At 40.9% G+C, this 23380-nt stretch overlaps 4 protein-coding genes and 1 long non-coding RNA gene across 8 annotated transcripts; 2 read left to right on the plus strand and 3 right to left on the minus strand.

Annotated features, from left to right (window-relative positions):
- Positions 1 to 6: 6 nt before the first annotated feature.
- LOC135625335 (uncharacterized) lies at positions 7 to 7111 on the minus strand. Of its 2 annotated transcripts, XM_065130015.1 has the most exons (10): positions 6706 to 7111; positions 5838 to 6399; positions 5471 to 5680; positions 4878 to 5369; positions 4140 to 4250; positions 3703 to 3882; positions 1709 to 2053; positions 788 to 908; positions 575 to 697; positions 7 to 468 (listed from the first exon to the last, which is right to left on the minus strand). In XM_065130015.1, the coding sequence occupies exons 2-9, from the start codon at positions 6249 to 6251 to the stop codon at positions 585 to 587; spliced, it is 1986 nt and encodes a 661-aa protein (XP_064986087.1). In that variant the 5' UTR covers positions 6252 to 6399; positions 6706 to 7111; the 3' UTR covers positions 7 to 468; positions 575 to 584. The 2 variants fall into 2 exon arrangements, with proteins under 2 accessions (XP_064986087.1, XP_064986088.1); XM_065130016.1 differs by lacking the exon at positions 3703 to 3882.
- Positions 7112 to 7306: 195 nt separating this feature from the next.
- Positions 7307 to 13187, minus strand: LOC135625337 (transcription factor VOZ1-like). Its single transcript, XM_065130020.1, has 5 exons — positions 13050 to 13187; positions 11955 to 12949; positions 11654 to 11848; positions 8691 to 9213; positions 7307 to 8532 (listed from the first exon to the last, which is right to left on the minus strand). The coding sequence occupies exons 2-5, from the start codon at positions 12204 to 12206 to the stop codon at positions 7937 to 7939; spliced, it is 1566 nt and encodes a 521-aa protein (XP_064986092.1). The 5' UTR covers positions 12207 to 12949; positions 13050 to 13187; the 3' UTR covers positions 7307 to 7936.
- Positions 13188 to 15016: 1829 nt separating this feature from the next.
- Positions 15017 to 15748, plus strand: LOC103969263 (monothiol glutaredoxin-S3). Its single transcript, XM_009382754.3, has one exon. The coding sequence runs from the start codon at positions 15160 to 15162 to the stop codon at positions 15517 to 15519; it is 360 nt and encodes a 119-aa protein (XP_009381029.2). The 5' UTR covers positions 15017 to 15159; the 3' UTR covers positions 15520 to 15748.
- LOC135625336 (auxin response factor 2-like) lies at positions 15714 to 22144 on the minus strand. 3 transcript variants are annotated; one of them, XM_065130018.1, is made up of 10 exons: positions 21869 to 22144; positions 21745 to 21801; positions 21140 to 21322; positions 20903 to 20987; positions 20189 to 20279; positions 19948 to 20109; positions 17041 to 17160; positions 16887 to 16962; positions 16627 to 16789; positions 15714 to 16560 (listed from the first exon to the last, which is right to left on the minus strand). In XM_065130018.1, the coding sequence occupies exons 1-10, from the start codon at positions 22142 to 22144 to the stop codon at positions 15962 to 15964; spliced, it is 1812 nt and encodes a 603-aa protein (XP_064986090.1). In that variant the 3' UTR covers positions 15714 to 15961. The 3 variants fall into 3 exon arrangements, with proteins under 3 accessions (XP_064986090.1, XP_064986089.1, XP_064986091.1); XM_065130017.1 differs by having other exon boundaries at positions 17041 to 17175; XM_065130019.1 differs by having other exon boundaries at positions 16322 to 16567; positions 17041 to 17175.
- A 53-nt stretch (positions 22145 to 22197) lies between these two features.
- On the plus strand, positions 22198 to 23172 carry LOC135625338 (uncharacterized). The gene is made up of 2 exons (XR_010492025.1): positions 22198 to 22336; positions 22593 to 23172. It is a non-coding gene; the product is annotated as an uncharacterized LOC135625338 (long non-coding RNA).
- Positions 23173 to 23380: the final 208 nt, after the last annotated feature.

Consider the following 23380-nt stretch of genomic DNA (forward strand, 5'->3'; position numbering starts at 1 on the left):
AAAAAGTTGTTTTCAGAATCCAAATCTCTCTCATGTTGCAGAATTTACCGCCATGCTCCCAGAAATTTGAGCATCACCTATAAGGGTTTTATACTAGAATACAGAAGACCAGTCTGTATTGACAGATTTAAAGCTCACACATACACCAATCTGAATCAGTGTAGATGGATTAGACAAAGCATCTAATGCCACTGAAAAGGCCGACTTCTATAACATTTGCAGAGTATTCTCCTCCATCATGCTCTTTGTTTGTCAGGAAACCACATTCTTTGCCTTTCCCAGCAGTAGAGGAAGGCTTTTAATTCGCACTATCTGAAGCACAAACCTGAGACACTATCGATCTAGATGACGCCATGCCCGATGGTATCTTGATGTGTAGCTGAACCTTCTTTCATTTCCTTTTGAAGTTTAGGCAACCAAACTTTTCAGCAGTCTTCTTACATGCTATCCAAACAATGCTTGGATTGACTGCAGATTGGTAATCACCAAAATGATAAGTGAGGGATTCCAAATAACAAATGTTGGAAAACAATGTGTTTCTCAACAAGGGAAAACTATTCAAATCTGGTCTTACTTTGGGATGGCTATCGGATCGGTCTTGCCAATGCAAAAGAGGATTCGGGATTTACAGACATTAATAGTTCGAGAAGAACCACCTCGTGCGGAAGGGGAATTTTTAGACTTGGCTCGAGAAGGCCTGTGCAGAAAATTTAGTTGAACAAAAGTGTTCTTAAATTTGGAAGCAAACATGATAAAACGAGGAGGAAAATAAGGGGTGTGAGCTAACCAGGAGATAACCTTCGCCCCCCGTACAATAGTTTCGCCAGGGGATTGGATGCCCATTGGTTGACAGCCACACGGTTTGTTGGCTGAAACCCAATAATTTTACCATCTCCAGACAAGACAACCTGAATAGGAGAGGAAAAGATTATAACTTACATCTTTAGCAAATGATATATAAGTTGCCTCTATCATTCAGCATGCATGTGTTTGAAAAACAACAACAACATGAACAAGCAAGCCTACCGAGAATAGAATTAATAGATCGAGATAGCATGTAAACCACAGACACCAAGAAAAAAAGCAAATGGTAAGCAACAGAAGATTCACGCCTATGTGCAACAAAGAATTGACATAAATGGGCACGTTGGAGTACTTGCTGATGTATCAAACCTGCAGCATGCTAAGACATATCAGTATCGCATTCGGATGACATTTAGTATGACAGGTCCAAAATTGCAAAAATGCATCACATTTTAGAGAGGAAAAAATAAGTGTAGTAGTATGAAATTTTTTTAGGCAGATGGTGAGTGATTGGCAAGTACCCAGTAAATGTACCTTAAAAGATGGTGTGAATTTTATGTTAATAAGCAATCAAAGTAATATTATGAAACATATTCCTTCAACCACAAATACCCATGCGGAGATCTAGTCACTTCACATTTTAACTTCTGCGGTTACCATACTGATAGAAAACATCATAAGATGCCAAATCACGTAGAGGTGAGGCATAAGAATTCATTAGCAATTAGAACACACGGTTTAAGCAGCATTACTGAATAACATAAATAACACAAAGCGTTTACCAAATCAACATATTCACTACTTTGATGATTTATGACAAAAGAATGGAAGAACCTGCATGTGTGTTTATGATTAAAGCACTTATATTTTTATGGAAAAAGAAAACATCTAACGGACGACATACCTGAAAACTAGCAATGTCCTGTGCGGTAGTATGAAAATCGGCACGGTTCATTCCAGAAAGAGATTCTCTACTGCTAGACTCCTCTGCATTAGGATGTTCCACATGATTTGAGATAGGAGAGACCATACTGTTGGATTGTTCTGTTTGAGACTGTATATCACCATTATATAAGTTTTTGACCTGTTCTTCATCAACATGAACAGCACGAAGAGATGGATCCTTGTTCCTTAAGTAGCTTGGAACTGCACCAATCCATGCACCCATGTCCGCATCAAAATGTACTTCCCCAGGCCAACCAAGTGCATCTTTGATCCTCTCGACAACTGAAATGCACAAGCCTCCTATCTGAAAAATAACAGAGTTGTAATCAAATTGACTTCCAGCTGACAGAACTAAATGATACAAAGGAAATAAACCTCAAGAAAAATTGCTCACTTGCAACTACTCTGCATATGCGGATTAAAATAAACTAATTAATGGGAAGATGGAACATGCTCAACATGTACACATGCTTCTTTGTAAACGGAAAGCAATAAACATAGTACGTCTAGTGAATGACCCTGAAGACTGATGATGTCAGACAGTCCTGTTTCTTCATTCCTTCAGCAGAATTTAGTTATGCTGATATTTATGACACCACATAAAATTTGTTCATTATAGAATAATACATGTTGTGGATTCTAGTTGGGAAACTGACAAGGCCATGAACAAACACAAGGCGGGAAGAAAGTTCACAATGCTTCAAGAAAAGTAGCATGTGAAGATGCAACGACTACTTAAGTATCTGCATGTAACTGGATTTCCAAAAATGTAGATGCAACAACTACATTTAGGGCATTTGCTTTCTATAAAGTGCTAAAGAAATGGTACTCTCAAATAGAAAACTACCTAACTTCAGCAACCTGACCTATGGCAAAATGATTATAAACCTACCAGAAGCGGACAAGAAAACCAACAAGGCAAATATTGAGATACTTATGGAAACAGTGAACTGCAATTCCTGCTATCCAAGAAACTGACAGCTAGTACCAAACATGTTTAATTAAAGCAGCTGCTAAAACAAGCTTGTATGGTCTCTAAGTTATCCGCTAAGACAATGGAAATTTGGACATACATTTGTTGTCTTGTCATACCAAATCAGTAGGCAGATTTTGAGAGCGGAGATCTCCACAAAGAGCAAATAGTAATATGAAGTTAAATTAACTGAAAATTCCCTCAGTTCTGAAATGATATGGTTAAAACAACTTACTTTTGGCCTGATCTCTAGCATTATTACTGACACTTGTGGTTTCAAATGGTGAATTTCTAGAGCAAATTGAAACCAGGTTAATAACATATATCAATTCCCTCTTTCAGCTGAGTACTTCGCTTAAAATCATTCCCAACCTACTCTCAACCAAAGTTGAAGTGAAATCAATGGAATTTGTTCAAAAACCCATTGTTTAAAATCAGTTTCCACCACAACAAAAATAGAAGGCATATTCTTCTTTTAACTCCAAAATACAACGCTATTTTCTTCATAGATCTACAAAATATTTCATGTTTCGTTGCAAAAGCAAGAAATAAGCTCTATCACACACGGAAATAAGACAACAAACTCATTCGCAGTTCTGGATATTTAGCAATTACAACCACTAGGCACAATCTAAGAGCATAATAAGCTCATCCACCAGGCTGACTAAAAACTCCGATTAGATCCATACTGATTCCCTCCTTTGCTAATCAACCCAGTTAACTTGTACATCAATAAAATTGTACATCAAATAGCCATCCTCCTTTCACATCAGCTGAGAGTTCTCATTCATATATTTTATTTCCAGAAGGCTTTTCCTTCCCTGTAAACTAGCGTTAGAACTACTAATTGACAATAGCCACTCGCAGAAACCAGTTTATAAGCATGAAGTCTGGCAACAGAATTCCAAACTCTAAGACTTCCTAGCTATACATTAAACTAGAAGAATAATATATTAATCATCAAACTCCTGTTAACATACCTCAGCTGTTCCATGAGACTGGAAATGGAAACCATCAATTTCCCTTGAAGAAATTAAGTTATTCCTTTCTGTAGATGTGTTGACTTTAATGTGTGGCCAACATACTTGAGCAAGAACACTGATGACAATAAAAATGCATGCTCCAGCTAAGGTAACAAACAGCATCTTCAATGGTGAACTCTGCAAATAGTTACAGTATGATTGTACATAAGTAAAACTAACTACATCATCAGATGATTCTGCATTGTGCAAGTGCCAGATATAGTAACCAACAGGGAAAGCAAGAAGATGATTCTAAAGAAATTTATGTAGTGTGAAATATCACTAAAACTTCACAGGGACCAGATCTTCCCAGATACAGGCTGCTTTAATTTTTCTTAACTTAAAAACACAGAAAAGTAGAAACCAACAAGAGGAGGGGTTGGTTGCGTAGACACCTTATTCATCGAGATAGTTGATGATTCAGTTATTAAACTGCAGAAAAGCTGTTTGTCAGGGAGTGTGTATTTGTCTTCATAGTACATGTCAAGAACATTTGCAAGTTCCACCTGCATTAAATTGTCATTATTAGCATTGATACTCTGGTAACATGTCAATATATATGGCTTAGAAATAAACAAATTTCAATATATTGTAAAACGCAATGATGGAAACATGTCTCTCACAAGCAACCAATTGAATCTCATGCACCTGAAAACCAGTAAAGTAGTTTAACAATGACTTTACATGGTCCTATCTTCTACTTCGTTTTTTGAAATCATTTCAATTCTTGGTAAATTTTGGAAACAAAACAGTTGTTCTTCCAAAATTAGGAGGCAAATAACCTCTAACCATAATATTCCTAAACCTTGTTTATAACCAATAATCACTCTTTCCACCTTCCCCTTTTCTTCTCCAACTCTCACCCAATTGCTTCTATCAAGATCAAACCACTTCCTTTCCAAGCAAATGAAAACAATATAAGTGTTCCTACTTTTGAAGCATGACATACAGAAACAAAATCAACTTTTGACACGTTCTACTAGATTATACTTTAAAGAACATGGACTATCATAACATTACAGATTTTACCATAGTATAAACATATATCTTAATATTCATCATAAAATACAAGTTAGCTAATTAGTTACACATGGAGTAGATGAGCAAGGGTACAAGGGAAAGGATAAATATACCATTTGGTAATGGGTCAAGAGAACTTCCCACCTATTTTCGGCCATCTTGTGTCCTCCTTCAAGCTTTGCATCCTTAAAAGTATTGGTATTTATTTGCAATCTGTATGCAGGAACAAACTCATTCGTCCAAGAACTCAATCCAGGACCCCCAGCTTTCTCCAATCTTATATAATTGGGTGCCATCCACCAAGGGTGTTGCATTTTCCTCTGACCATAAGAGGCCCTTCCATCGCTCAAGTTAAATTTGTCCACCTGGCTCATCGCGTTCCTCACTATCTCACATTCAGCAATTTTATACACACATATGGAAGAATCAACGGAGCAGTTTCCTTGGGGCTTCTGTAACCAACCAAACATGTAGCTCAAACGAGAACCATCGGACTCTCCAAAGTGCCTCCTTTCAGTTCCTTCTAGGGCGCAGGAAGAGACAGCCTCAGCAAGAGCAGAAAGGAACTTTACATCCGATGAGCTCACAGTGAAATCAGCTGGGGTCTGTTCAATTGATCAAACAGATTTGCACAGAATGACCAAACCAAAAGAGAAAATCACAAACAGAAAAAAAAACAAAAAAACAAATAATGTGTATTTAGAACCTCTCTAGGGCTTGCAAGATCTTCCATTTTCCTCTCAGTCCCTGGACAAAACAATGAGAGCTTGAAACTCCAGACTTTCTGCAAGATGACTTGCCTGAAAGTCATCGCAAGTATATTCTTCGTCACGTTAGAATTCCCAGATAGAAAATCTGCAGTGAGGCTACTGCGCAATTTCTTGGCCTTCTCCTCCACCCTTTTAGCTGGCAAAAACTGTTAAAGAGGGCACTCTTAGACATCATATTCCCTAACATACACAGGTTAAAAGCACCCAATTCAACTGCAGAACCGAAAAACAAAATAAGGACAGGCTAAACTTTCCAGAACCATGTAACAAAACAAGCCAAGATCGGGGTAGATTCAAACGAACCAGCCTAGTGGAGACCGTGCTGCGCTCGTCGGCGCCGCCGGGGAACACGGTCTCGAGGACCATGGTCGAGGCGCCGGAGGAGAGGTGCTCTTCGGCGGCCGCACCGCCGTCGGCGGCGGCGGCGGTTACGGCCTGCTCGGAGCCGACGGCGCCTATGAGGGTGAGGCTAGCGAGGTCGGCGTCGTAGGAGCGGATGGCGGGGAGGCGGGCATCGGGTCCGGAGGGGGCGGTGATGGCGCGGAGGAGCTCCTCGTCGGTGCTGGCGAGGGCAGCGATCCGGTAGCGGCGGAGGGGGCGGGGGACGAGGGTTCGTGTAGCGAGGGCGGAAGGGGAGGCGAGGAGGAAGCGGGCGCGTGGGGGGGGAAGATGGAAGGAGGGAGGGAGAAGGGACGTTTGGAGGAGGGGAAGTGGCATTTGGATGCGGGGCGTTGGGGACAACAAAACTGGGGGGTTTAGGGCTTCAATAATAGCTTCAATAAATAGGAGCAGAAGAAACTCCACACTTCTAACCCTTTTTTACAGATTTAGGGTTCTTGAGAAAAAATATTTGTTCCATAATATGCTTGACACAAAAAAAAGAAAAGAAAAATATCATTAGGTCATGTAAGAAAAAACAGGGTAAAGAATTAGGTCAAAGATTTAGATCAGTTGGGAGGTCCCATATCATTCTTTTTTAATAGCTCTATAAAGTTCTTGATTAAAGCAAATATATTATTTCCAAACTTTGTAAGAATGTGATATTTGGTTCACTCTACACACTTTTTGACATGTTGTGATGCTCTTCCCACCTCACAATTACCAATCACTTCACTTAAAGCAAAAGTGTAGACGAAAAAGAAACATCTATTTGGTAAAGAAAATGACTTACCATCATTTCATGTCAGGCATGAAGTTTGGCATCTGATTCCACCATGACATGCTGTATAACCTCATTTTCAACCACACAACAATTCCTCTCCTTTAATTAATCCTCACTCCCCAAGCTTCAATAGCAAGGATGGTGGTGTGATTAGGAATGGTGAGGTGGGACATCAACTCATCTCAAATGCAGCATTCAAATACATGAGAAAAGACATCTGGCTGCCACTGATCTAGCTCCAAAGCCAAGTTTGACTGACAGATCCAGTAACATAGATTTATGCTCCATGGCTAAATGGTTTGATCACTTAGATTTAGAGCAAATGGCTAAATCAGGGAAAAGAATACAATACTTTTCAATAACATTGACACTTGTTTTGAGCATCCTGTGCAGCTGCAACAATCCTAACCAGGGAATCTTCAATGCTTTGCTTGAATTGGTGAACTGCAAAATCTCTCATTTCCAAGCTAGAAAAAAAATTTACAGGGCAAAATTTTCAACAGAGACTTGTAATGTATCTGTTATATCAGCAATATTAACAATTGGGACTCACTTCAAAAGACCATCTTTATCAAACACTCTGTCAAACTGCACCTGCTAACATCAGGAGTCTCGAAAAGTATTCAACTGGTTTATAATCATAAGCATTACAAGCAGCACAAATCTATTTTTCCATTTTGCGGTAAGATCACTCGTCAGTCTATAAATACATCAACTGAGAGCTTAAAAAATAGGTAATATCTGGTTTCGTTTATTTCGATATCCAGGAAAAGCTCATTGTTGATAAAGAACCCTCCACCACAGCAGGCAGCTTGATTGAGAAGTCCCAATTGACAGAGAACCCCTTCATGTATGATCCTTGCAGAAAGTCCCTCCATGTGTATAACAGACAAAAGTATCAGAGTGCTCAAAGACTCAGCACATCACTTTGTACATTTATGATACTAGTGTAATGCCAGATGCCACTTCTCCTCTTTCCAGTTAAATGTATCTGGTGTTTTCCGACATCAATACAGTTAAATCATGGTTTCATCAATTAGTGCCTGTACAATAGTAAGGAAACTCAGTGACCACATGAAGACAACAAAATACTACTCATATAAATAGCAACCAATGGATGGACCCCATTTTCATGCTAGAACTGATTCAGCTGTCTTTGAAGTGAATAAATCATTTGGCATTATGCCATTGTATTAACCTATTTGACCCTCTCTTCTTTTGGCTGCTAAAATCTCCTGAATTATGTTCCATAATAGCCATTCAAGTCATCTACAGGTGTTTGGAATCTTCGCATATAAACAACACCATCACAAACGAGGGCTTTCTGATCCAAAGATGAATGTAGGCTTTCACCATTTTCCATTTGGTTGATGAAATTTAATGCTGAATACATGGTTTCAGCAGAATCCTTGTATTGAAATCTTGGCCTGCCCTTGGCGTATCGCTTGCTGTCCATAGTATTCTCAGCATTTAGCCTTCCCATCTGCTGCTGCAGATCAACAAGTGAATCGCTTGTTACTTTTCCTTTGATACTCTTCTTAGGATCAACAAGCTTGAGTTCTAGCCTATACAATGCACATGCATCACAATTGTTGATCTCATACTCATAGAGATGCCACTCATAGTGACGCAGCGGCTGAGGATCCATATAGTAGGACCTCTTGAGTCCTCCAAATTCCTTCATCACCTGCTTCCTTGATTCATGCCAACCACGACCACTGTAATCAGGTAATGATCTTTGTTTTCTGTTCCCACTCTCAAATGCTCTTCGAGGTTTGTCAAAAAAGAGCCATTCTCTTACTGATTCACCATTTAGAACTAAAAGATCAAAGAGCTCTGCAAACACAAGTAATCATCAGTTCGAAAAAGAAAATTCATGTCAACTTGTTAAACTATCACATCACATGTATTTTAGATGTAAGTTCGTCAAATAAAACAAAATTAGGAAATAAGAAAATGTGCCTGGAAGCTGGAAAAAAGTTACACATACATACCAGGCGCATTCCATGGAGATTTATTGGTTGCCGCCCCTTCACATTCTGGGATACCAACATTCTTTCCATGTGTCTTTGCAATTAAAGCCGCAAAGAGAGGACCATCCTTCAAATCGATACCACCAGGACGAAGCACTGGAGTCATACCAGGAGGTCCTTCATTCAGTGCTAGAGTTGCATGAAAGCTGCTACAGTAGTCTTCAAACCATTCTGATCCCCTAGCAGGCCTAGGGCAGTCCCAGAGTGCACATTTCGGCCTTAGGAAAGCCGAAGGTGGAGGGCATATTGCTGGGATGAATTCTGATAAAAATGGTGTGAGATCCCCTACATCAAAACCACCAGCATTAAAACCAAGAAATACACTTTGTGGTAATTCTTGATGCGGATTGTAATGATGAAATTCAAGATTGTTGGCTTCTTCCAGGCAATGCAAAGCGGCACGCTGTGCTTCTATAGAACCGCACTTGAATTGCTGAGTCCCTAGGAATACATAATCTGGCATTTCCTGAGTCGGAGAATATTCCTGCAGAGTAATTTAAGATTCATGAGATGAACAATCCATATTCTGCATAAGAGTTGGATAACAACATTTAAGGTCACCAATTTTGTTTAACACAACGTAAATCGTATTTAGTATGCACACTGCATTGTGATGTAATACATTAAGATATATATAATGACAGCTCTTGCTTCTCAAACTGATAAAAAAAACAAAAGTACAAACGATAGCATCATCCAACATATATCAAGTGTTCTTTAAGGTTTAGCCTTCTCAAGGAGCAACTTGAAAGAAATCCACTAAATTGTCCAAAAATATTAAAAATAAAGCAAATTAATACCAATGGCACAATAAGAGAGAACAAATAACACAAAAGTACATGAAAATCATTCAGGATGATGCTAATCCAAGACAAAAAAAAGCTAATCTTGATTTATTTATTTTTTTTCCTCATTCAGCTCGAAGATCATTCCAAGCTAATGATGCAAAGCATTCAGTATGGCATGCATAAGTTCTGAATAAAAGAAAACAAGAAATCTGTTGTTATTAAACATTTTCCTTCCAGCACAGAGTAAATATGACATTCGTATCATTTTGTATTTTTCAACAAATATAAATACAGGTAAATAATTCAGCGAGCTTGTGTTGGAAGCAGATCAGGTCATATTAACTCTATGTTTTTCCCGTCTTAAGCTTCATACTTGTTGAGCAGCCATTTTCAAAGTCAGAAAAGGGATTAAATTATGCGAGCCTAAAGTGGCCAACAATCTCAATAGAAAACATACCAGAAGAAAGGGTCAGCCAATAGAAACAAGGAACCAGAGTAGCAAACTAGTGGCATGATAAAGATAGATGCTGATAAAATGACTACATCTTAACATAACCATTAGATCATAACTACCGATGATGATGATGTAATATCGATAATGTACAAGGTTCATGATAAAAGGCATAGATGCTGAAGAAATTACTGTATAATTGAAAGGAACCAATGATGTCAAAACTTCATGGTGAGCCTTGACAACATACAAAAATTGCGAGTGTGAGCGTTTCCATCACGGTAAGAATGCTCCTTTTTCAATTTGAAGGGCCAGAATTCGGGTCACAGAAACAAACTCTTTATTTGACCCCTCATTGGCGCAACTCCCATGCATTTGGTTACCCTCTTTCTAGTAGTGCCAGGACCCCAAATCAGATCCAGCAACTTAATTGCCTTTTTGAGAAGTTATGACACTCAATTTTCTGAGGTTCCTAATAAGTTGGATAAGGATCCTATGGCCTACAGCAGCATGTGTTATAAACAGGAATATTAGTGAACTTGCATCAGTTCTACTCTGAAGAGGCAATGACCTTGATATAAGGGTAGGTGTCTCCTGTTTTAATTAGTAGATAAGATGCAAAATTCTATAGTTCAAATTGCAGAGAAGTAAGCAAAAACTTAGCAGACGAACACTTGAAGAACATGTTAGAAGCTGTTTTAAGGCTCACAATACTTTGCAATAGAATCCATGAGAAGAAAGCAAAGTCGCATAATAAAATATATGCCCCAATAGATTTTGACTAATGACTATTTAGTTAAATTTTGAAATGTTTTAGGTGCAGAAGGAAAGTTACAATGCTTGGAGCTGACCTATGGCATGCTGCACTAGTTTCACATGCACACGTGACAAGGAGAAAAAAAGAGCAAAGGGTCATGAGCCCCAAAAGAAGGGAGATTCTTGTTTTCCTATTATCACAATCACTCAAAAGTAATATTGGATGGTCATAGAAAGGACAAGTGCAGAGATAAGCTTTCTACAGAATTAGTGAAGCTGGAACCAAAAACTGTCAACCCCAACCCAGCGCCACTATCAATGAATAAAATGAACAGTCTATTGCAAAAACACCTTTTCCTCATTCATATTTCCATGGCATTCACCCACTCAAGCTCACCTGTACAATGGCTTTTCATCTAAGCTCAGATCAGCAGGGGCATTTATTGGAGTGGTTTTGCACTGAGTCTGTTTCACATGATTTGTATGATTACAAAAGGCTTGCCCATTAAAAGCTTTCTAACCCAGGTGATTAAAAAGCTAGTTGGAAAACTTCGCCTGAAGTCCACCCTAAGCCAATCTCTTAGGTATGTTCGGAGGATGCATTCTGACTGTCAGATTGTCAGAATGGGTTTTGCTGATAGCCTAGTTCAGATTGTCAGATAAATCTATGAATATGTCTCTGTTCCAGACCTTCCAACCCACAAACAATGATGTTTCACTATCGAGCTCATTTCATTGAATCTATAAGTACCTTATAACAAGCAATTCAAGAAATCTAAAAGATAGCCTCTGCTAGATAATCTCATAGCAGAACAGTAACTCATAAAAGTTGACAAGTTTTTGATTAATCATCTACTTGATGGATTACAACTTAGCAGTAGATCAAATCACTGATTAAAGCATGATCCAAAAGCCATAAGGAAGCTCACCCCACGGAAAACAGCAACACCTCCGCTTTGAAGCTCCCCTACGTCTGGGCCAAGCACATCCAGCGGCTCATCCTTGGGATTTGCAGACGTCAGAGGCGGCTCTGCCAGCTTGCTTGTGGCATCATCGTCTTCCTCGTTCAGCTGCAGCATGCGGCGGATGTACGAGGACAGATCCGAAGGCCCGCGGCTATTCCCCTTCTCACGGCCAAAGGTAGAACAAATTTAGACTCAGCATCACAACGACATGAATCCAAAGAAGCAAAAAAGGGAAAGTGGGGGGGAGAGGAGGGAGGTTGCGGACGGGCAAGGACGAGGCCGCGGAGGCGGCAGGGGAGGGCTCGCCGAGTTCGGCCTTCCACTCGCGGAGCAGCTGGTGGAGCTGTTCCTCGAGGACGGCGGCATCGGCGGAACGGCCCTCCTTGTGGGCCGACTGGACGTCCGCGAACATCCCCTGGAGGTCATTCACCCGGTTCTTGGCCTTCTCCCTCAACGCCCACCGCCGGTGGTGGTGATGCAGGACCGCGCCGCCGACGCCGCCGCTCCTCTTCCGCATCCCTTCCGACCGGTAGAAGTGGCGAATTCTTCGGGCCGAGATCGTCAAAAGCGAGGTTTTTTTTTTTCGGGAGAAATCTAATTTATCTTCTTCCTCTTCTTATTCCGCCAACACAAGAAGAAGACGACGAAGACTGAGGTGGTTGGATTCGTTGGACGGAGTCCACCACGTACAAGGCGGCCACTGATGGATTGATATATAACGGGAAGGAGGGAGAGAGGGAGGGAGGAAGGAAGGAATCTGGAAAAAGCGAGGGGAAATCGCGGCAAAAGCGAGACAGGAATATATTCTGCGAAAGCTCAGCGGGTGGCTCAACCAATGCTCTGCTCGCCGCTCCTACACACTTCCTTGTTCATGCTCGAGCATGACCTACCAACTAGCCCGGGAGCTGACGCTCCAAAGCTCATCCTTTTGTTGTATGTTGTTGCACTTAGAAGAGTCGCCTTCGTAAAACACTATTAGTATTATTATCGTTGTTGTTGTTGTCTCTTTCTTGTATACAGCTTAAAAGGCTCGTTACCAATAAGTAGATGGCTGGAAATGGGCCACGGCAGGCCTCGAGAAGTTCTGTGGGGCAAATAATCGAGCACATTAGGCCCCCATGATCAAGAAGCCCGCACCAACCATCACACCAAGACAGGCGGAGGGGTACCTTCTTCGGCCAATCTCCGCACATCATCCGACGGCATCTGCGTAGGGTGACATCGCGTTGACCCAAGAACTGTTCCCGAAGGTGCGCATTCCTTCCAAGAACCAAGAATGCGATTCAAACTGAAGACACAGGTGGACGAACCGGGAATCAAGAATCAAGAATGCGATGAGCGAGAGCGTTCGAGGGAATACCTGCGGGAGCAGATCAGATCTTGATGTCCCGTACGCGGAGGAGGCGCGTCAACTTGGCCGACGGAGACCCTAACCGTGACCGCTCGAGCGTACTTGGCGTGGCGGCGAGCCCCGCGATGATCCATGAATGTGGATGCGGTTGGAGGACGGCCGGAGGAGCCCTCCACATAGCGGCCGGGAAGCTGGGAAGGTAAGGCAGCACGGCGGGGCGCGCAGCACGAAGAAGGCGGGTGACAGCGGAGATTCGAGGAAATATTTTAGCCCTAATTTTTATTTTTATATATAAAGACTATTTAATTTTTTATTTACAATTTCTGCTAAATTTTGTTTGATGTCTCCGTCATTTCGATCACTATAATACTCTAATAGTATTTTAAGAATATTAATTTTAATTAAAATATAAAAATTATCAATTGAGGGATGTATTCTAATTCCTATGCAATAGAAGTTCTCGTATCAGTTCAATCCTATACGTATCAAACATATAAAATTAGGTCGAATATATTTTTGATAAATATTTCTTTTAAGTTAATTTTGAATTTAAATTTATCGGATTATTTAGATAGTACTAACAAGGAGAATTGTTCTGTGTCTAGAAGACACTCAGGGTCCCTTTTATAAATAAGTTTTGAAGATCGTTACATCTAGAATTATTCATAATCATCAGTGTAGTAATGTATGATATTCTCGAGCTGAATTTGGGTATTAGTATTGTGTCCGTGAGTCTAATTTACTTATTATCTGACTTAATTTAGGTTGAGAATATATAATCATGCTCACATATGATTGTTACGGGGTTTGGACGATGAACATACTAATCATATATCATCGTGCGATATAAATTTGTTACCCAAACAATCTATTACTTGTCGATCACATATGGTTAATATGACATCGGACGATTAGTATGCCAATCATATGTTGTCACATATTGTTGACAGGTCACCTAAATAACTTGGTTTTGATCGATTGTTGTGTTGATATTATCATATAATGAAAAGGTAAAATGTCCATCATGTCATTCGTCACACATCAATTTTAAATCTGCCAACATTAGTAGGCATATTAGCGTTTTCGTTCATACACACCTAACAAGGTGATATCATAGAACAAATATGGGTCTAAATATTTGAAAACGGAAGCACCATGACAAATACCAAAATCTTTGAAACCTAAAATCTAACACGGCTACCATTGTCAACAAACACGTGAATTTTACAAGCATTATTTATTTATTTCTTATTATTACTATTAATTTACTATTGTCATGTCAAAGTCGACGTGACCAACTCGGTGGAATCAAGCACGAGACAAGTCATTATTTTATGAAATCAATTCGATCAAGCTCGTAAAGCCAACGTTTACCACGTGTTACATTTCCCACCATCGCACTTATTCTATGGGTAATATTATAGGATAACGAAGAGTAAGGACTCGTGTTGCACGTGCTCCAATTCCACCTTTCCTTCTTGTTTCTGCCGATGCCTCGCCTACCCACCCCCGTCTTAATCTGATGCGAATAGAGTGAGATAATAATACACACATCACCATTGCAATATGTATTGTCGATCTTAATTGAAGTTGTTCGTAAAAAACAGAGAGGAAAACAAAATGAAACGCATCACGAATTTGTCGAACTATTTTAATTAATTAAGAAAAATAATGATAAATCGTATTATTTTTTCTAAACAATAAATACTAACATGAGGAAGAGAGAATAAATACTAACAATAAATACTTCCATGGCACGCTCCAGGATCCGCCACCACTCGCAAGATGACTCACGCGATAAAGACAGCGGGTCCCACGTTGTTGACGAATGACAACGCCTGAATTCTGTTGGGGCTGGACATGTGATCGTGGGTATGTGATGGAAAGGGTCACGTGCCCATATTGACCGGAAGGGTATCTCGATTCGCACGGCATCGCGAGCGGGCGGAGGCGCTCTGAGGACGACGTCACCACGCGTCCACGACCGGCTGGCGAGCGTCACACGACGTCACCCTCCTACGCGATATAAATCGCGACACGCAGCTCCCTATTCTTCTCCTCCTCATCTGATCCGTCGTCTCTCGCTTTTGCTCGTCTATTTCGGTCGCCGGATATTGCTATGATGCAGCAGGCCATCCCCTTCGGCGGCGGCGGCGGCGGCGAGATCAGGAGGGCGGTGGAGGAGAACCCGGTGGTGGTGGTGGGGCGGAGCGGGTGCTGCATGGTCCACGTGGTCCGGAGGCTGCTGCAGGGGCAGGGCGTGAACCCCGTGGTGTGCGAGGTGGGCGAGGACGCCGACGAGGCCGCGCTCGTGGCCGGTCTGCAGGGTGCCGACGACGACATTGACCTTGCAGCGGCGGCGCTGCCGGCAGTGTTCGTGGGCGGGCGGCTGGTGGGGGGACTGGAGCGGCTCGTGGCGGTCCACATCGCCGGCGAGCTGGTGCCCATCCTGAAGCGAGCTGGAGCCTTGTGGCTATGATTGGTTTCTGCTAATGACGACGACGCAAATGTAAGTGAAGGAACGAAGGATTGCCTGCGCATCTGATCGAGGAGGAAGAGACGGCGGAAGCAAAAGCTCTTATGGTTGGAACATGCTCTGTACCCTTTCTTCTCTGCAGCATGAATCATGGAGAATTTGTTCTATTCTCTTTCTTCTCCCTGAGGAGTCATGGAGAACATGAAATAATATCAACCTCATAATGATCATACATACCAAAATCTTAGTTGATTGAAACAAGGCAAATGTGCAATGTTCACTAGGATAGTAACACAGCAATACATTGACCATGGATCAGCTCCACAACGCCCATGAATTCTTCAGAATTCCAAGTCAACAACACACATCCTCTTCAGCTTCACCTGATCAATAGCCTCATCCAACAACACCTGCAAATGACAGTTGAAGAGTGAGACAGAACAATTCACGTCTGTTTTGCCGACGATCCTGCAGTTTCGCAGCCATCTATTCCATTTGGCACTGTGATCATCTCGGTCAGGGGAAATCCGAAGAGCCTGCAGTTTCTCTTACCACCGGGAAGAACATTGTGATCGCCCTTCGAGTCTTTCTTCCAAACATGATCCGTTTCATGCACTTCTGCTGATCCACAAAGCTTCCTGGCCAAGTCATACGAAGGCATTTGCTTTTCCATGTCGTACATATCCATGCCATGAAGTGCAGGAGGACAGGGGAGCTGTGCACTTGCTTGCTGAAACATCAGAACGGAGGATGGAGATGACACTTGAGTTGAAGATGTGCATGGAGTCCCAAGGCCACTGAACTCATGAATTGATCTAACCCAACTGCTTCCTGTGCCAAGTAGGTGACTCAAGACCCTTGTGGACATTGGTGGATGCGTTTCTTGACCTTGGAAGACCTTCTGGAGTCGTACGTATTCTCCAAAGACCTTGAATTGTGTTACGTCAATGTCCTGATAAAGGGTTCTCAAACCCATGATTTCTTGACCTTGCAAGACCCCGAGGAACCTTACAGGTTCCTCCAAGTCGGGATATCCAACTCCATCTGCGTTCTAGGATAGTGAGTTTTATGACTGAAAGAAGTATGATTCTAATTCCACTGTAAACTTACTTGGAATTGGATGATCCAGATGGTCTGGAGGATGAGAAATTTTGGATTTCTTTGGAGCAGTTGGTGGTGGAACATCAGAAACCAAAGCCGAACCTGTTGGCTCAATATCCCAAGGAGATACCCTGTTAGCACCAGCCATATCTACCTCACCATCCCATCTCACCTGCCACATTAAGATCAATCGTTTGGAATAGAAATCGCAGTGGAACAATAATTGATATTTTGAAGCAGTAACACTAAAATAATAAGACAGTACTTACCGAAAGACATTTCCATTTTGAACCAGGCCATCTAAGAGGGTCCAGCTCACCATTCCCAGTTATCAATCCTGTGTACCTGTTAATACATTCCAAAAACTGTTATTTTGAGGATCTGTCAAAAGCCAAAAGTTTTCATAGATAAGTTGATTCTGACCTTTTGTCTGCTGCATCTTCGCTGTCAATTTGCATTTTAAATCTTGTTCCAGTAGAAAATGAATGACTAAAACTCTTTGTGAACTTCCAGTAAGGAATGATGAACCCTGAGCGACTAGCCCTACCAGAATCAAAGCTTGAAACATAGTACAGCTTCAGTTGGATGCAGTACAAGAGTCTTTTTGACATTTTAGCCAATGATTTTTAATAAAGTTAGTATCAGCAGTCGAAGATGAGTGATATGTTGACAAGAATGCCATAATTTTTCAGCACCAAAAGCACAGTTGACAAGAGAACATGTTCATGATACCAAATTTTTAAGCAAGGCGATGACCAGTATAATCTTCAAACTCTTCACCAACCGAAAATTTTATCAACCAATCTACCAAGCCTATGTAACTATTAATAGCCAAGGAACTGTATACGCTAATAATTGACGGTGCCTACCTATTGAGACAATAAATTCAGTTATCACCTTCTGAGAATAACTTGACAAAAAATTAAGTAAATAAGAAAGCCTCTTTGCCCGCAGCAAAAGCTACTGCTTAGCAAATTCGGTCTCAGGTAATAATCCTTTCAGGATACAGGCATGCCTGTTGCTAGTAACCAAAATTAGAACTTGGACACAAATTATTATGTAAAGATCAGCATAGAGTTATCTAAGGCCAAGTTGTTGAGTCTTTTAAGCAAAACGTGACATTATAAACCTCTGGTTTATTTGTGTTTACCCACACTTATATACTCAATACAAAGGAATCCCATCTTATATACTCATCCCCTTCATCATCTTACTTGATAAAAACCATCTTATTTGCACACTACATCTTTTCACTGTGCCAACGAAATCCCAATGAATGCCAAAAGGCATAAACCATCTTATTTGTACACTTCCTTTCTTTTGGGAATCTTGTGATCCATCATATACTCAATCCTTGGCCTGTACTCCTTAATATAAAACACAAGACACTTGAATAGAAATTTTTGGCTTAAGAAAATTTCTGCACGGCATCTATCGTTATCAACTATAAGTTCTATGAGCAATATGAAGTTATAACACAAGTATCTGAAATGTCCTTTTCTAACATTCCCTTGCAAATTTCTCCAGGCACCAGAACACTTAAAAATGCTTCAAAACATATGACATCAGACATAGCAGCAGACAAGGAAACCATGGCCAGTACAAAATTTAAACTAAAGCATTTTTCATATCATACTAACAAAGATGTTGCAATTATCATCATTGCTCCATGCTAAATCAAGGTCACATGTTAATTTAAACTAGATGGCAGTGCACAATGCATGTCATCAGCACATACATATTCAAACATGGATATGCAAGAGAAGAATAAATCAGGAAAGAAAAAAGAAGAAAAGAATAAGATATTTAAGTAAAAGACCAATTGCTTGATTCTGAATTTAGTTTGGTATCAGAAAAACAGTAAAATTTATCCTAACTCGACAAAGTTAGTCCAATTTTTTAGTCCGTTTGCTAACTTAGATAAATTTTCTAAGTTAGCAAAAGGAGACGAGAAAAGGGTCACTCTAGTCCACCATTATGTGGAATTTTTTGACTAGATCGTCTAAGATAAACTCCTTTGAGGATTATTTACTTATTTGACCCTTCATGTCTCTATCACAATTTGTGTCAAACCTCAACCACAAACCAAACCTCCTTGTGAGCTTCAGAACCATGTGAGGGTTTCTTAATGTTGTTGAGCCATGCGGACACTATCCCAATCAAGAAAGAAGGATAATATGTGCTGAGCCTGAATCTGCTTTGCAATGCTACTGGTGATTGTTGTCTAGTTGAACTCATGTACATAATGCTCCAAATAAAGGTTAAACCTGAAATTACACATGGGCAAGGAATAATGACTCTGGTTTCCCAAGTCTTAAAAAATTATACATCCATGGAAGATGAAGACTAAAAGTACAAGTAAGTGTATGTTATTCTCATGATTATTTAATGATATGTGAGATTCAACCAAACCAGGAGAAAACTAAGGAATTGGGTTCTCGATGAATGGGGGTTCCATCACATCTTTATTTCCTGATAGAGCCAGGACCTGAGCTTGATGGGCTAATTGACTTATCAACTTTACTTGACCCAAACAACCAATCAAAATGCTTAAACTAACATTAATAATAATACACATCATGATGGTTCTCTCACACAAGAGCTTGACACTCATCATTCTATTGATAGATAACCTTTTTCTACTCGAGCCCCCTCATCACGCCCAAATATTATATCAGCTTTGATATCAAATATTACGATCCGAACAGACTAATTGACCTATCAATTTCAATTAGCCCAAACCACTGGTCAAAATGCCCAAGCTGAAGTTAATAATAGTACACTCATCAGACCCTTATAAGTCGATCTTTAGTCTTGCCCACTTCTGGTATGGGACTAATTTAGGTGTTCCAGATGGAGTCTCATTAACTCATATTGCAACTTAATTCTACTGAAAAGCTCCTTATCAAATTATATACATTCAATAGGTTCACATCCAGAGTTTGATTTCGAAGTGATACTTGACGTAAATTTGTACACCCATTGAAGTATGAAAGTTTTTTGTGCATACAAGACCATTTAAGTTTCAAGCATGTCTCAAAATAGTTAATTATGAGCTCAAATGTAGGAAAAATACTAAAACATTTTGATTATAGAATGTCATGGTCAGTAATATTCATCTAGTCAACCATTCAAATCCACCAAATGGTCAAGTGTCTATTTCTAGGTTCAGAGTAGTCAAACGCCGTTAGTTTGCATTTATCCCTTTCATACCTTTGTACCCTGGATATCTAAGCTTTGGTAGGTTGAATTTTAAATCTTCTAAAATTTTCAGAATCATACACCCTAAGGTATTAAGACAGATGCAATGCTGAATTTAAAATAGCATACCTCGGGTCATAGTTAATGCAGAAGACCGTTCTTGCAGACACTGCATTAGCTACATCTGTGAGTTTGCCAAGATTTTTCTGACTACTAAAAGCAGCAGAATGAATGCTTCTTTTAAGTTGATCAGCCCTCCGTATACCCAACCTAAGCTCCCCATCATTGGCCCTAAATTGAAGGAAACACTGCGATGAAAATGGAAGTTGCTTAAGCAGATTAATTCACCATACAGCTAAGATATGTATACCGAAGAAAGAGTACAGCATCCCCAGAGACAAGCTTTTTCTTGTTAATAAATGCACTCCATCCTGTCGTTAGCAGATGCCGACGTGGTTGTCCTAGATAAGAATTAGAAATCAATTATTCAGATAATTCTACCTACCAAAACTAGCAATCAACCATCAAGGTGAAACTGGATATATGCAATAAAAAAAAAAGTGATTGTGAGAGTGACCTAAGGAATTGAGTAAAAATTGAGTAAGCATGCAAAAATCATATTCCTTTGAGAATAATTAGGACACTGGAAGGGAGCATTCTTGGTAACATGTAATTCTAGATGAGAGTTTGTTTTGTCTTAAGGAACGTTTAAGATGAGCCTCGGATGAAATCAATACATCAAATGATCAAACATATATCACATGTCTCGAGGTTGCATTTTAGAGCCTAAAGATAAATTACATTATTGTCACTTGAAAATTCAATTTAATACTCAAACACTCAATTACTAAATAGATAAAAAAAATACTGACTAAAAACCACAGATTACTTTAGATAAACCATTTTGGTTTTCAGATCTTTCAAGTGATGCCCAAAAGGGAGAAACATCTTGTGAATAGGATATATTATAAAGAGCTTCAAATATGTCTGAAGTAGCACATAATGGCATCAGCTTTATTGCAGCACATAATGGCACTATCTTCTAGGAATAGAAAGGGACCAATAATGTATTTCATCAACATACCTCTGTAGATATGACGGAATCTCCACTCAGTGCCATGCAAGTCCTTAGCAACAAGCTCTTGTAAAGGCCTTAGCTGATTGTAATCCTAAGCCGGAGAGAAGAGATGGGAGTCAAACTCATATGAAGCGGACAGCCAAAAGGTCCGAAACTAAGAAGTCTGTTGTCAGTACCAATTCCCCCTATTAGATTTCCAGTCTTTCAAATACTGATTTTCTGGGAAGAATCTAATGCACTCACCAGAGGAGGGAAGCAATCCTCAGCAGCTCGGCGAGGGACAGAGAAGCCTCCATGGGTGCTTGTGTCAGAAGCAGTTAGGGTCTTACAGAACATGTGTGTGGTATGCGACTTGTTGAAGCCATCAGCCTCCTCCACTCGCCTGCTTTCTACAGTCTCATCATCTCGTAGATGTTGCTCTAATTCCTGAACCAGAAAGTCTCATACTCTCACAAATCAAATGAATCAAGCAAATGTACAAACTAGATTAATATTACGACAGAGAAAGGAAGTCAGTAACTACGATTGAAAAGTCAAAATTGAGTTTCCGCTTATGATCAACACCGGATGCATCGAGACTTCAAACATTCACTACCAAAGTCTAGATCGATATGACCAAAAAGTGCTCTTTTCTTGAAAACAAGACAAGTGTTAACGCCCTTAATATCAAAAGTTCAATCTTTCTTCTTCTCCGGAAGGATTACAACGATTTTCATTCGAAACAAGACTAAAAGCAGTTCATGAAGCAAAGGTTTTTGCACCGAAGCAACAAAACGACATAGCGAGCAGGACAGGGAGATGCGGACTTCCCCAAATGAGGTTCATTTCCGCATCAGAAGAACCCTAACCTTGCAATCGGCGACCAGGGAGAGCTGAGCATAAACCTCATCCGTGTCCGCCGCCGCCTACAAAAGCTACAGAATGAAGGCTGTTCTCGTGTTGATTCTGAACAAAAGAAGTTAAGAAACAGACTTGAAGTTTGACATCCACCACCCGGCAGAGAACATGGGGAGGCACATCGCTGGGCCCGAGCCAGTCACCGTCGCCGCCGGCCCCTCCGAGCTGCTCGATGTGCCCCTGCGGGAAGTAGACCACCAGGCTCGTCTTCTTGGGCAGCCATATCTGTGGCCCGGCGCAGGCGTGCCAAAGCTCCAGGCAGACCGACTCCCCACCACGACCCTCCGCCGCAGCCATCTTCCCCTCCGCCTCCTCCGCCTCTTCCTCGATGGTGTTCAGATCGATCCCCATGATCTCCCTAACCAAACCCCCCAAGGAACAAGAGACGCAAGAAGCGGGAGGAGGGAAACCAAAATGGTGTGGCGAGGGAGAGGCACAAAAAAAACGAAAGAAAGAAAGCAAAAGCCAGGGAGCACGCTACAGCGGAGGCAGCAAAGCAGCGTTCACGGAGCCTTTGCCCATCGTGTCGTCGTCTTCTTCTTGGTCTGTGGCGTTCTTTTATTGTCTCTTTCTCTGTGTCTCTCTCTTCCTACACCAGCATCAGCTTTGCCAAAAGCAGGGGTCAAAAGCGACCTGCTACTAACACAGGGCTGCTCTGTTCCCTCTGCTCCATTGCCCCCTCCAATCCTGCTGCAAGCTGCTCTCTCTCTCTCTCTCTCTCTCTCTCTCTGCACATCAATATCTTTATCTCATTACTCTTCTAAGTAATTTGTTCTAATGCTGCCGTTCCTGTTAGCAGGGCGTCAGTGTATGGTTGTGAGCCTTGAAAGCTGCAGATTAACAGATAGAGGAGAGAAGTTGGTATGCCCGTAACGTGTTTGATGGAATGTTGCTTTGTCTTTTTAACACGCTTTTATCGGTGTGTTGCTGCTGGCGGTGGTGGCAGAGCTGCCATCATCTGCTGTTGCTGCTATTTGCTACATCTGAAGCGGTGGTGGTGGGTGGAGGTTTGCAATCGTCGATCCGTGGCTATCTTTATGTATTGAATGGTGGGGGAAATCAATGGCTGTCTGATGTTGTAATGATAAAGACGACAAGAAGTGGAGCCGTTGTGCTGCTTTTCCGGGCGCCCCTGTCCCGCTGATGCCGGGCTTCCTTTTCCTCCTCCATGGCGCCGTAGCATCCCATTCGTTCCCCGCTCCGATCGTGTGTGTCTTGTGCTCTGCTACCGCTCCAACTGCCCCTCGGCCTTGTCCTGCCGTGGAACGAGGGAGGGACGGAGGCCAAGAAGATTAGCTGTGAGCGTTGGCATGTGTCATGTAAATATGTCCTTGTTTGACTTGTCATTTTATTGCGAGTAAAAGAATGTGTTATCTATACATTTCATTTGAATCTGTCACCCGAAGGGCTAATTTTCAGAAAAAAAAAAAAGGTTTTTTCTCCGAAGAAACATCCCATTTTTAGAATATTTAAATCATATATTTTTACTTAATATCTGAAATATCTCCAACCATTTATGTTATAGTGTTTTCAATATAACCATAAAAAATGCTGTAACATAGTATAAAAATATAATAATATTTTTTT

This window comes from Musa acuminata, chromosome BXJ2-10 (genome assembly GCF_036884655.1).
Source record: "Musa acuminata AAA Group cultivar baxijiao chromosome BXJ2-10, Cavendish_Baxijiao_AAA, whole genome shotgun sequence".
Taxonomy (NCBI): domain Eukaryota; kingdom Viridiplantae; phylum Streptophyta; class Magnoliopsida; order Zingiberales; family Musaceae; genus Musa; species Musa acuminata.

Coding starts and splice junctions, on each gene's coding strand:
- LOC135625336 (XM_065130017.1), bottom strand. CDS start 22,144: ATGGGGATCGATCTGAACACCATCGAGGAAGAGGCGGAGGAGGCGGAG. Junction 16,790..16,886: donor CAAAATGGAAATGTCTTTCG/GTAAGTACTGTC, acceptor TTAATGTGGCAG/GTGAGATGGGATGGTGAGGT. Junction 16,561..16,626: donor TCTGGATCATCCAATTCCAA/GTAAGTTTACAG, acceptor CCTAGAACGCAG/ATGGAGTTGGATATCCCGAC.
- LOC103969263 (XM_009382754.3), top strand. CDS start 15,160: ATGATGCAGCAGGCCATCCCCTTCGGCGGCGGCGGCGGCGGCGAGATC.
- LOC135625335 (XM_065130015.1), bottom strand. CDS start 6,251: ATGCCACTTCCCCTCCTCCAAACGTCCCTTCTCCCTCCCTCCTTCCAT. Junction 5,370..5,470: donor ATCTTGCAAGCCCTAGAGAG/GTTCTAAATACA, acceptor TCAATTGAACAG/ACCCCAGCTGATTTCACTGT. Junction 698..787: donor GGGGCGAAGGTTATCTCCTG/GTTAGCTCACAC, acceptor TTTTCTGCACAG/GCCTTCTCGAGCCAAGTCTA.
- LOC135625337 (XM_065130020.1), bottom strand. CDS start 12,206: ATGCGGAAGAGGAGCGGCGGCGTCGGCGGCGCGGTCCTGCATCACCAC. Junction 11,849..11,954: donor CCGCGGCCTCGTCCTTGCCC/GTCCGCAACCTC, acceptor GGCCGTGAGAAG/GGGAATAGCCGCGGGCCTTC. Junction 8,533..8,690: donor ATCTCCATGGAATGCGCCTG/GTATGTATGTGT, acceptor TTGTGTTTGCAG/AGCTCTTTGATCTTTTAGTT.